Source organism: Carcharodon carcharias, chromosome 15, assembly GCF_017639515.1.
Source record: "Carcharodon carcharias isolate sCarCar2 chromosome 15, sCarCar2.pri, whole genome shotgun sequence".
NCBI classification, from domain to species: domain Eukaryota; kingdom Metazoa; phylum Chordata; class Chondrichthyes; order Lamniformes; family Lamnidae; genus Carcharodon; species Carcharodon carcharias.
Window position 1 is genome coordinate 45,776,464 of NC_054481.1, and position 12,557 is coordinate 45,789,020.

At 40.5% G+C, this 12,557-nt stretch overlaps 1 protein-coding gene across 1 annotated transcript in view; it reads right to left on the reverse strand.

Moving 5' to 3' along the window:
* The window catches only part of foxk1 (forkhead box K1), a 107,889-nt gene extending 99,058 nt beyond the window's left edge, over nucleotides 1-8,831 (reverse strand). Inside the window, exon 1 of the mRNA XM_041205721.1 lies at nucleotides 8,357-8,831. Coding sequence (XP_041061655.1) covers nucleotides 8,357-8,772 — 416 coding nt within the window. The 5' untranslated portion in view covers nucleotides 8,773-8,831. The remainder of the gene's footprint in view (nucleotides 1-8,356) is intronic.
* Between the last annotated feature and the right edge of the window lie 3,726 nt (nucleotides 8,832-12,557).

Consider the following 12,557-nt stretch of genomic DNA (forward strand, 5'->3'; position numbering starts at 1 on the left):
CTCTATCGCTTTAGGTTAAATGCAGTAGCTGTGTTTTTTTAAAAAAGCTAGACAATGTATCAAATTTTATTATTTTTCCACTTCTTTGACCTAGACTAGGAGGTGGGAGACAGGGAGGCTAGATGGTGCAGTGATAAGACGCTGATTTTGTAACTCTGCATTGGTGTTCAAATCCAGCCAGTCTGTTGAGATGCCTGCTGACTCTAAGAATTCTATATGAAGTGTATTTGGGCAGTCTCAAGCCAGCTTTAAACAAGCATGAATTCACAGTACAAAATTGTCCAGTGTTTGACACCTTGATTGGCAACTCCCCAGGCTGCAGGATCACTGGCATAAGAATTGGAAAATTGTCACACGGTACTATGTGCTGGGCGTGGCAAATGTATATTAACAGAGAGTGCTTGATGCCAACATGCAGTGTATAAAAAAACATGTTTCCTTCCCCAGTGTTAGCACCCCTCATATTGAGCAGCAAAATACTTCAGAGAACAAGAATCAAGTTGTCCTGACTTCCAGCTTCAATGTAGAGTATGGACTTGGTTCCCTACAGTTAGTACATAATTTGCAATGCTCTCTGCTTGATAAGAGTAATTTTCCCAAATAAAGTACTCATGCTACACCTGCATGTTTGCACAAAAATATTTAGAAGATCAATATTTCTATAATAATTGTAGGACTTTAAAGGATGGGTTTATATCTCTGAAGAAACATCAGCAATGATCTCTTACCGCAAAGCAAAAACAAGAGAAATAGTGAAACATTGCAACAACAAAAAAAAAAGCTCTCAGCTGTGGGCAAAATTCAAATCCAATCCTTGGCTGGCATTCAGATTTTGCAGGTGGTATGGGTTGTTAGCCAAGGTGAAGATCCACGTCTAGGAGTAAGGCAAAGGAAAAGGTTTGATAGCGAGATTAATACCACTCAAAGAGGCATCTCGCCAGTCAGTGAAATTCCTTGTGCCAACAGAAATACGATCATCTTAAATGATCTTTCTTTCTACACAAAATGGTGGAAAAGGGAACAAAAAGAATAGGATAAAGAAAAAAAATGCAAACTGCAGATACAAAAATCCCTTGCTACTCACTTCAAAGCAATGTCAATGTCAAAATTGAGCAGCACTAGGGAATAGATTACAGTTCTGCATTACACCATAGTCACAACTTCAGTACAATGGATATCCAGGACGGAAAATTCATGATCTGAAGACTCAAGCTCCAAGCATTGTGCAATGGGCCAGAGCAGTATCAATACAGACCCCAATCAGATTAGACTCAAAGTAACCGGAACGTAAACTGCTCCAGTCCCGCTGTGCAAAATGAATTATAAATGACTTCACAGGAAGAATTGAGCAATTCACATTCCAGCTTAAAGTCTGACCACAATGAAGGCGTGTCTAGCCCTGCTCTGACCTGCTGCACATCAGTTTTAGGGGCATTCTCTTGTGCCTGGCAGAAGTGGCAATTACTAAAGAGAGACCAAACATGCTCTTCAAGCGCAAAGGCCATCACGGCCAAACCAAATTCTCTCAGGATCTCCACACTTATGGCACAGATTATTGGATAAATATGCCAAAATTAGCCAATTTTTCCTTCCTTAACCCAAGGCATTGTAGTGCCATTCGTGCTGAGATCAAAACCAAGTAGGGATGAAAGAATAATGAACTTGCATTTATATGGAGCGTTTCATGACCTCATATATCCCAAAGCACTTCACAGCCAACTAAGCACATTTTTAAAGGCTGTAACTGTTGTAATGGAAAGCACAGCAGCAAATTTGCACACAGCCAAGGTCCCATAAACAGTAATGCAACTGTGACTAGGTCATGTGATTTAAGGACATTGGTGGAAAGATAAATATTGATCAGGACATCTGAGGAACTCTTCTGCTCTTCAGATAATGCCACAGAATCTCACTTAAGTTTAGCATCTCATCTGAAAATCAGTATCACAGACAGTGCAGCACTGCCTAAGTACTGCACTGTGTGTCAACCTAGATTGTGTGCTCAAGTAAGTGGAGTAGGCTTGAATCTATATCACCTTTTAAAGCAGGTGAGAGTGCTCCCACTGGGCCAAGGCTGAAACTTCAACCAGAGGTGTCTCTGGTCTGCAATCCTCAATCTGATGAACTTGCTGCACCCATGGGGTAGCCTCATTACAACATTTTCATAATGTACTAAAATCATTTGTTGCTAGTTAAGGGGTACAGCTAGAAAATAAATCAAATTAGGGCCCTAACTGCAGAACCCCAGAACTATTTATAAATGACAAACTCTGGCTACATTCTAAAATTCATGTGACATCTTGCAACGTCACCAGCTGTACCCAGTTACATAGCAAACACGGGGTAAGCAAGAAACCTCCCCATTCAAATAACTTAATTGGGTCAAAATCATTCATGAGGCGCACAATCAATGTAAGCTGGGTACAGGGAAAGCTAACAAAGGGCATTATTAGATTGTATTGTCCTGGCAATACAGTACAAAACAAAATAATCTTCAGCCCTGAAGAGTCAAACAGACTCGAAACATTAAGTTTGTTTCTCTCTCCACAGATGCTGCCAGATCTGCTGAGTTTTTCCGGCATCTTCTCTTTTTATTTGCCTTTCTGAGGGCTGGCACAGGAACAGTGGGCTAATGGTCCTCCTCCTGTGCTGCAAATCTTTGATTCCATGATTCTCAAAGTCTGTTCAAAACCACATTCAAACATTTTAGACAGCCAACTGAAACAATTTGATTTTTTAAACAGGTATACATTAGCAAGGTGGGAGAACTTCAAGCAGCTCCTTGTACTACTGCAGAAGCGCTAAGAAAGCTTAACAAATACGTTCATCAAGCATCCTTAGCACAAGAAATTCAGGGCATGCATAACTTTGTGTACCTTTCCCTCGATAAGCAGTTTTCCATAAAAAAAGTGAAACCGTTTCCTCTGGTGGAGGATCCAAAACAACATAATCCTCAAAAGGTAGAGCTCATTTCGTTAGGAGTGAAATCAAGAAACACTTCTTCTCCCCCACACGAAGTGTAGTGAAAATCTGGAATTCTCACCCCAAACAGGCAATGGATGCTAGGTCCATTGAAAGTTTCAAGATGGAAATTAATGGATTTCTTTAGGTAAGGATATCAAGGTTTCTGGAGAAAAGACAGGTGTTGAGATCCACATCAGCCATGATCTAACAGAAAGATGAAACAGGGTGGAGGGGCTGAATGGCTGATTCCTGTTTCTATATTCCTGATACTAGCACCAAAACAATGGAACTATCAAATTGTTTTGCCTCAAATTAGAAAAATGGGTAAACTAATTATGGCATGAGGATAGTGCTAGAATCTCTCATTTATTTGATGTTTCACATTTAGTGTATGTCGGCAAGCACGTATGTAAAAAAAAAAGTGAAACCTTATTTCTGATTGCCTGTCAGTATTTCATTTTAGACATAAACAGTAAATAACCTACATGCGGTAAAGTTCAACTGAGCTTTGACCTCACTAAGAACACAGATGCCCACACACACAATGCTTCAATAGCCTATCATAATAACGTGCCCATGTCCAGAGAATCTCATAAAAAAGCTAATTAATGTTCTGTGCATCATTCTTCCTATTGAGGACAGACCATATTCCATTTTCCAATTGTGAAAATAATAAAATATTTGATATGATAAGTTTCAAAATTTTATGGTGTATTTAAGGACAAAATGCCAGCAGTAACAACTCAGTACGAAACCATGAATGTAGAATATAGCTGGAAGCATACCCTTCGCTTGACAATTTCCGCATTTAATGCCTTTCGCTACACTCCAAATGCATTAGAACGTCATTAAAACATCAGTCAACCACAATTCTCTACATAGAGCAGCACAAAGCATAGCCATTACAAGGAGACATGGAAGAGTGCATTTTATCTCTGATGGCATGAGATAGGCATACATGCGCTAATAACAATTTTCAATCAGTACTGACACTTATGATATAATGCATTCATTCACCAGAACACAGTAGTTCCATTTGAACTGAAACATTACATCTTCACAAACCACTTACGCAATTACTATTATTAATTAAGTAGGAATAGGACTGTGACAACATGATAAAAAAACCAAGAAACCAAACACAATCTCTTAAGTCTGCAATCTGTCATCAGTCCCAAATCACCTGTTAATATGAGTGAATACCTGGAATGACAAATTGATGCAAGCTAAAATCTCACTGGAAAACATTTCTCAGTTCTGCCAAAAGGTCACTGACCAGAAGCATTAATTTTGTTTCTCTCTTCACAGATGCTGTGCTGTCTGACCTGAGTATTTCCAGTAGTTTCTTTCTGTTTTCACCTTAATAGAGTACCAATAGTTCAGATATCAAAATCAGAGACGTCCAAAATGTGACAGCCAAGCCACTCAGTCCAATTTGGACAATTCTTATTTATTGCTTTCACAGTTTGAATTTTGTGGACTGGGAGGTTTTAAAGGGGCCTTATTGCCTGTCTGGTTGGATAAATCCTGAATTAGAGCATCAATGCTTGTTAAAACTTGGGATAAATGTAAACTGAAGAAAACATTAAACATTAAGTGTGACCCATTTCATGCATTTGCAACACACCCACATGACCCACAAAGAATGAAAGGCTTAACCCCTGCCATAAACCACACCTAACATCATTTGAACCGAGAGACTATCTAGAGATAATCAATCTAAAGTTGTCATTTAAAAAACAAAGTGCCATGGAGATGAACCCAATTACTTCCATGATCCTTCCCAATCTTTTCAGTTCCATCCTTCACAAATTGCAGCTCATCCAAAATGGCATAAGGCCAGTTTAGGATGTGAACAAAGTCTCATTTCTCCCATGTTCACCAATCTCCCATCCCTCCCATGCAACAATATGAAAATCTCTGCCCTTTTCTGCAAACCCTTCCATGCAGTAACTTAGTAGCAATTTCATAAGTGGAATTACCATACACATCAGCACAAGATTTCTTTTCCCTAAGAAGGGGTCTACATTAATGTGCTGATAAAATATTGATTTAAGACTTTATTTGGTGTAGTTACCATCATTTTAACATCAAATTTTACATATGTACTTCACAAGTCAATATGCCCCACTAAACAGGATAAATACATTAGAATAGTAACAAAGAACTAGGACATAGTACTGTGGCAATCTATTAAAAATGTACTTGTATCGTGCACCTTTGCAACATAAAAATACGCAATGATGATATTCACATAACATAGGTTTTAACCCATTAATTTTACATGGACTAGCACCTCTGTTTAAAATACCAGTAAAAGGAATGAGTTAAACATTTGTCTATTGTCAGCACAAGAATTTTATTCTCAAAATGAATCACTGATCCAACAGTATAACAAGTAGCTCTTCAGTATAGCAACTTCCACAAAGCCTTATGACCCATGTCCAGGGATAGCTGCCCATATCACCATGCTCTTGTGTTATATGTCATCCAATGCTACTGGAGTAAGGATCTTCACCCCCAAAAATGAAAACTGGATTCTCTCAATGCCCCCTTCATTACATGCTGCTAAAAATTTGCACATACACTTGCCTCAACAAAGAAAATGTGCACCCTTTTTCACACTCATGCCACCACAACCTTATCTCTCCCTATTTTGTGCAATCCCACATCACTGATGCATGATGACACCTACACTGAAGAATTCAGGGCTGTAACAATCACTGGAAATTGATCATTAATTTCCAAGTACTAACACTTAGATCATAATTTAATACTTTGCAATACATTTTCTGGAATCACAAAAACTAAAACTAGAAAAGTATGCAATACAAAGAAAACGTCTTTTTTTGAAAAAAATTCAGCATGTGGGTATCACTAACATGGCTGATATCCGTTGTCCATCCCTAAATGCCTTGTGGTGGTGATCAGATTTCTACTTGAACCATTGCCGCTTGTGTGAATGGACAGCAATAAATGCAGCTCTGCAAGTCATTCAAAGAAAATGAGGAGGTACACAAACCATACTGAAAAATGAAATGGCCAGTTTTGGTAGGAATGGGTTTGGCCTTTTCAAAAAAAACTTTAAAAATATACTGGTAACCTAAGTAACATCAAGCAATGGAACATTAACTTCTGGCACCACAGAATAGTGGTCTCATCTCTTTCCCAAAGACTGTCACCTGACTTGCTGCACTCCAGGAACAATCAAGAAGAAAATGTATTGACCATTGGGAAAAAAGGAAGCTATGGCAAAAAAAAAAGGACCTTCATCAAGATAATCTTGCAGGTCTCCTGAAAACCATATGACAACAGCATTGGCAGCAGGCTAACAGAAGGCCACCTGCCAATCCCCATAATTGCAAGAGATGCATCTGTGAAGAATCCGAAAAAGAAATAAAATGGAAGCACAGAGGCATGCAAGCCCACAAGATAGCCTACTCTTCTCAAAATCACACACCAATATTTGCAGGCTGTTTTATGCTTACAGTTATAACTGTACAAGCAGGAAGCTTTAATTATTCCAATTGTAAAAAAATCAGTAAACACAGGTGATATTAAAAAAATACACATACATACGGTAAAAAATTCTAATACAGATTATTTATTGAGGCCAGAAGACAGTATTATGTGCATGTCAGTACAGATTCCATACATGTAGTCAAAAGCAACCAAGAGCGAGAAAGGAAAGTCCCTTGATTAAATTCTGAGAAATGAATTATTTTCAAAAATAGTTCACTTCTCTGTAAATGGAAACTATTCACAAGCTTCTAGTGAGGGGAGGACACCAACAAAAATGAGTCAAAAACCCTGCAAAAGTTTGACACCCATTTTACTAGTGGACTTACTGACAAGTAATCTTTCTAAGCACTGCCAACCACTTAAATACAATCCTAACAATCAGTCTTTAGAGATTTGAGGTTACAATATAGCCTCATTTTAAAAACAAAGCATAGTGCTCCTTCAATTTACTGAAGTGGCACATTAAACAGTAACAGCAGCCCAAGCCACTCCGGCAGATTTAAATCATAATTAAACAAAATTCCTTCTTCTCAGAATCAAAAAAAATCCAATTTTGCTGGATTTTACTTCAACCAGTACTGGTCATTAGAATTACACTTCCTCTCGGCATCAAGTGAAAACACGTTTGATTACAGTTTGTTAGATCATCAAGAAGCATGTTTACCAGACATCATTTCTAAACAATGTGCTTTTATTACAAGGAACTGGATCTCAAAGAACACGAGTTTTTACTAGCATTTCCTATCTATTCATTTAGTATTACATTTGGCTGGTGGTACTATATTTCAGTCAGAAGGTTGCAGATTCAAACCTCTCTATCTAGAGTAGGCAAACATTCCAATGCTTTACTGCAGGAGCACTGTACTCTTGGAGGTAACGTCTCCCCTCTCAGCTGGGTAGAAAAAAGTCCTATGGGCCTGTTAGAAGAACTGGGGAATTTTCCCAGTATGCGGGCCAACATTTACCCCTCAACCAATGCCACTAAAAACAGATTATCTGGTTATTTTTATCTTGTTGCTGTGTACAAATTGGCAGTGCAACAGACTATGTCAAAAAGTAGTTCACAGCTTGTGCTGCATTTCAGGAGGTCCAGAGATCACGAAAGGCATTATATAAATGCAAAGCTTTTTTCCCCCCAGAGCAAGGGAGGGGATTGGAACTGCTTTTCTTGTTTAAATCTATTAACTTTATTGAATACATACATACTCCCACAAAAGTCAGCACTCAAAACCTATAAATGTTAAAATACTTACAAGTCACAGAGATTTTCTTAATAGAAAAAAATAAAATCAATTCATATTTTAAAGCAAAATATGCAATTTATAATTCCACTGGAAACCGGTTTGTTTTTCAATGATACACATGCAAACCAGAGGTACTAAATATGTCATTTGGCTGCTGTACTGCATTTCCTGACAACCTTCTGTAATAAATCATACCATGTATATATGTTGCATGCAGCCCTTTTAAAGAGTGAAGGACCATGTAAGATATGACCTGCTCAGCGAGTCAACATTAAAAAAAATTTTCAAATTACAAGTCCAATATAATAGCCATTAGAATTTCTCAGGGCAATAAAAAACTCTTGTTTTTATTTAGTTCCATGTGTGGATTTCTCCTCCCAGCCACAGCCCTGCTCCCTCCCCCTTTCTCCAAACTTGGCTCTGACACGCTGTCTGCTTGCTGTGTTTACATTAGATGTTAAGGGCCTACTCGCCAGGTGGAAGTCTCCGCCCTCGAGTTATCGAGGAGCCGGGTGACGCAGCGACCAAGCCCGGCTTTGGCTTCAACTCCCACCCCGGTGTAGGCCTCATTTTTTCTTGAAGCCGGGTTTGATTGATTTTATTTTTGCTGCATGTGGTTTACTCACTGTCGGGGCAGCAGCAGCGGCGGAGCACCCCTCCTCTGGAAGGCTCCGTCCACGAAGACGCCGTTCTTGCCGAGGCATTTCAGGTAGAAGTGCGGCTCCTGGAAGGTGATCTGCAGGTGCCGGCGGGAGATGAAGCTCGAGTGGCCCATGTTCACGTCCACGGGCCCCTGGCTCGAGTTGCGGCCGATGGTCACCGACTCCTGCCGCATCAGGTACTCGAAATCCCGGCCCTCGAGCTTGGCGATAGCGGCGTCGGGCGGGGCCTGCGGGTCGAGGCCTAGCTCCCAGCGCACGGCGCCGCTCTTGAGCTGAGCACTCAGCCGGCTCGGGCTGCAAGGGGCCGATTTGAGAGCCAGCAGCGCCCGGGCGCCCGTGTCGTCGCCTTCGCTGTCGGAGGGGAAGAGGGCAGCCTGCATGGCGCAGGGGGGAGTGAGAGACGCGGGCAGCCGAGCTGTGGGCTCCAGGGGGGAGGACGTAAGGGGGAGGGGGGGGGGGTGTTCCAGGGCCTGAGAGTCAATGTCCGCGGCCAGGCACAGCCTCCAGTCGGCGGCTGAGCAGCGCTGAGTGCCTCCCGTTAGCGAGAAGTCATAACAAGCCTTTCGGGTGGGGGGGGGGGGGAGGGAGAATGGAAAACCCGGACTGGAATCCCCTCTAACACAGACAACAGGAATTGAATGAATAAAGAAAATGCATTTACATAGTGCCTTTCAAAACACAGCGGACATCCCAAACAGCCAATGAAATCTTTTGAAGTGTAGTCACTGTCGTAACGTAGGAAATGCAGCAGCCAATTTTCACAGAGCAATGTGATGATATCTGTTTTTGTGACTTTGAGGGATAAATATTGACACTGGAGATAACTACCATGCTCTTCTTCAAATAATGCCATGGAATCCTTTACATCACCTCACTGAGTAGACGAGATCTTACTTTAACATCTCGCCGAAAGACAGCACCTCTGACATGGCAGCACTTCCTAGTACTGTACTGGAGTGTCAGCATGTATGTCTCATGTCTCCTGAGTGGGATTTGATTCCACAGCCATCATACTCAGATCTTCCTGATTTTCTAAATAATTTTTGAATATAATAAACGACTATTTCTACCACTTGGCAACCAGAGGATGTTGATTTAAGATAATTACACCACTAGATAAAAACTTTGCATTTATATGGCACCTTTCTTTTTTTTTATTCATTCACGAGATGTGGCATCGCTGGCTAGACCGGCATTTATTGCCTATCCCTAATTGCCCCTGAGAAGGTGGTGGTGAGCAGCCTTCTTGAATTGCTGCAGTCCATGTGGTGTAGGTACACCCACAGTGCTGTTAGGAAGGAAGTTCCAGGATTTTGGCCCAGTGACAGTAAAGGAACAGTGATATATCAGGATGGTGAGTGGCTTGTAGGGGAGCTTCCAAGTGGTGGTGTTCCCATGTGTCTGCTGCCCTTGTCCTTCTACATGGTAGCGGTTGTGGGTTTGGAAGGTGCCGTCTAAGGACCCTTGGTGAGTTCCTGCAGTGCATCTTGTACATGGTACACACTACTGCCACTGTGTGTCAGTGATGGAGGGAATGAATGTTTGTGGATGGAGTGCTAATCAAGTGGGCTGCTTTGTCCTGGATGGTGTCTAGCTTCTTCAGTGTTGTAGGAACTGCACTCATCCAGGAAAGTGGAGAGTATTCCATCACACTCCTGACTTGTGTCTTGTAGATTGTGGACAAGCTTTGGGGAATGAGGAGGTGATTTACTTGTCATAGGATTCCCAGCCTCCGACCTGCTCTTGTATCCACGGTATTTATATGGCTAGTCCAGTTCAGTTTCTGGTCAATGGTAACCCCCCCCCCACCAAGATGTTGTCAGTGGGGGACTCAATGATGGTAATGCCATTGAATGTCAAGGGGCGATGGTTAGATTCTCTCTTATTGGCTGGGACTTGTGTGGTATAAATGTTACTTACCACTTGTCAGCCCATGCCTAGATATTGTCCAGGTCTTGCTGCATTTGGACATGGACTGCTTCAGTAATTGAGGGGTCACGACATTGTGCAATCATCAACGAACATCCCCACTTCTGACCTCATGATAGAAGGAAGGTCATTGATGAAGTAGCTGAAGATGGTAGGGCACAGGATACTACCTGAGGAATTCTTGCAGTGATGTCCTGAAACTGAGATTAGTGACCTTGAACAACCACAGCCATCTTCCTTTGTGCTAGGTATGACTCCAACCAGCAGAGAGATTTCCCCATGGTTCCCATTGACTCATGACCTCTGGATGTCACAAAACGCTTTTAAAGTGTAATTATCAGTGTGATGGAGGAAACACAGAAACCAGTTTGCTCACTGCAAAGTTCCACAATGTGTTAAATGACCAGATAATCTTATTTTTAGATGTTGGTTAAGAGATAAATGTTGCCAAGATAAATATGACTTGAAACATTTTTTCCAATGCAGATAGCTCTATAACTTATTAAGAAATAGGTACAGAACATGAAGACTATAAGGAGTTAATGTCACTGATATTACTTAGAAAATTGAAAAACTCTTGCTTAATCTGGAACTGTATTGCCACCTCTTCACTGTTGCTGGGTCAAAATCCTAGACCTCCCTTCTGAACAGCACTGTGAGTGTACCAACACCAAATGGACTACAGTGGTTCAAGAAGGCAGCTCACCATCACCTCCTCAAGGGCAATTAGAGATGGACAATAAATACTTATTAGATAGTGACGCCCGCATCCCATGAATTATTTTTTAAAAATCCTTGCTTTACATTTTTAGAATATTTAAAGATATTTCTTTTTTCCATTTTCATTCTGTGCTCTGGTGAAGTCATTAATTTATCTTATGTTAACTTCTCATTGTACTGACAACTCTTCACTAACTCACCCAAATGACAATTCTTCAAGGGTAAGTCTAGACAGTGAGTGACATTAGACTACTTGATTTAGGAAGCATCACCGATGCTTCATCGATAGCCAGGCCTATGTCAACATGCACATTGGTTCAGTATCAGTCATTGCTTAGCATGACAGCAACAGGATTATGACCCAACACTGATAAAAGAATGGTGATACATGTTAAAGTCAGGCTGAAACCCTCTAACTAACAGCATCATTGGGAGCATTTTCACCACGAGGATTTCTGTGGTTCATGAAAGTGACCTACCCCCTTCTCAAGAGCAACTAAGGATGGGCAATAAATATTGGCCTTGCCAGCAACTCTCGCATCCCACGAATGAATAAAACTAATTAGGACTGGGCACCCTGAGTTATTCTTTTCTCCCCTTACCATCACCAGAAGCCAATTGTGGTATCGAACTGCCATACTGAGTAACTGCATATTATTGAAAGTTACATTTTTACATCTGGTGAACTTGATGTATTTCAGTGAGTCATCATTTTTTGTGTGTGAAAAGAGTTATAACTTCTTTATGTCTTTCTGATAGTTTTAAAAAGAAATACCATTATTCATTTCATCAGTCTTGCAACCTATGTTAACAATTCTCTGAGGGAATAGTTTCAACCATTTTACAATGTCAGTGCCGCTGTTAGTGCTTTGTAAGTCTTTTTGCAATTAAGTGCTGAATTTTGCTATGACTATAATGTAATCTTCAACAGAGCAATGAACATTCAAGGGGAAACTGGTGCAAAACTTCTGCCTTCATAAAACTCCAAAACAAGTTGATTATGTAAAGGACTATAAAACATTGCAATATAATAAGGCACTGTATAAAGGTAAATATTTTTTTCGGTAAAAGTTTCTGTTGAAATAATGATTGTCTGTAAGAAAGATCTAAATGAAGGTTCATGTATATTTTCAGTGAGATTGAGGAATGAGATCTTGACAAAAAATAATGAGAGTTTGCATTTCACAAAATAAATTAATTTAGAGGCAGCAGGTTTCAAAGAAAGCTTAATATGTAATCCAATTCAAATGGAAGGACAATTTGAGTGATATCCAGGCATTTGTAAATTAACACCAAACCCCAATTCTCTCTTTTTAACAAGCATATGTTCTCTGTCATTGTAATTATAGTAAATAGAAAACATATCCCGGGATGATGCACAGGCTCTGTGTTTTTCATGTATGTTATCGCCCTTCTATATAAATGCAACCTGGTGTCTTTGTATGGAGTTCTTTTTCACCCATTTCTCCCCTGTATTCCTGGAAATGGTAACTTATGCCAGGGTATAACGCCATGG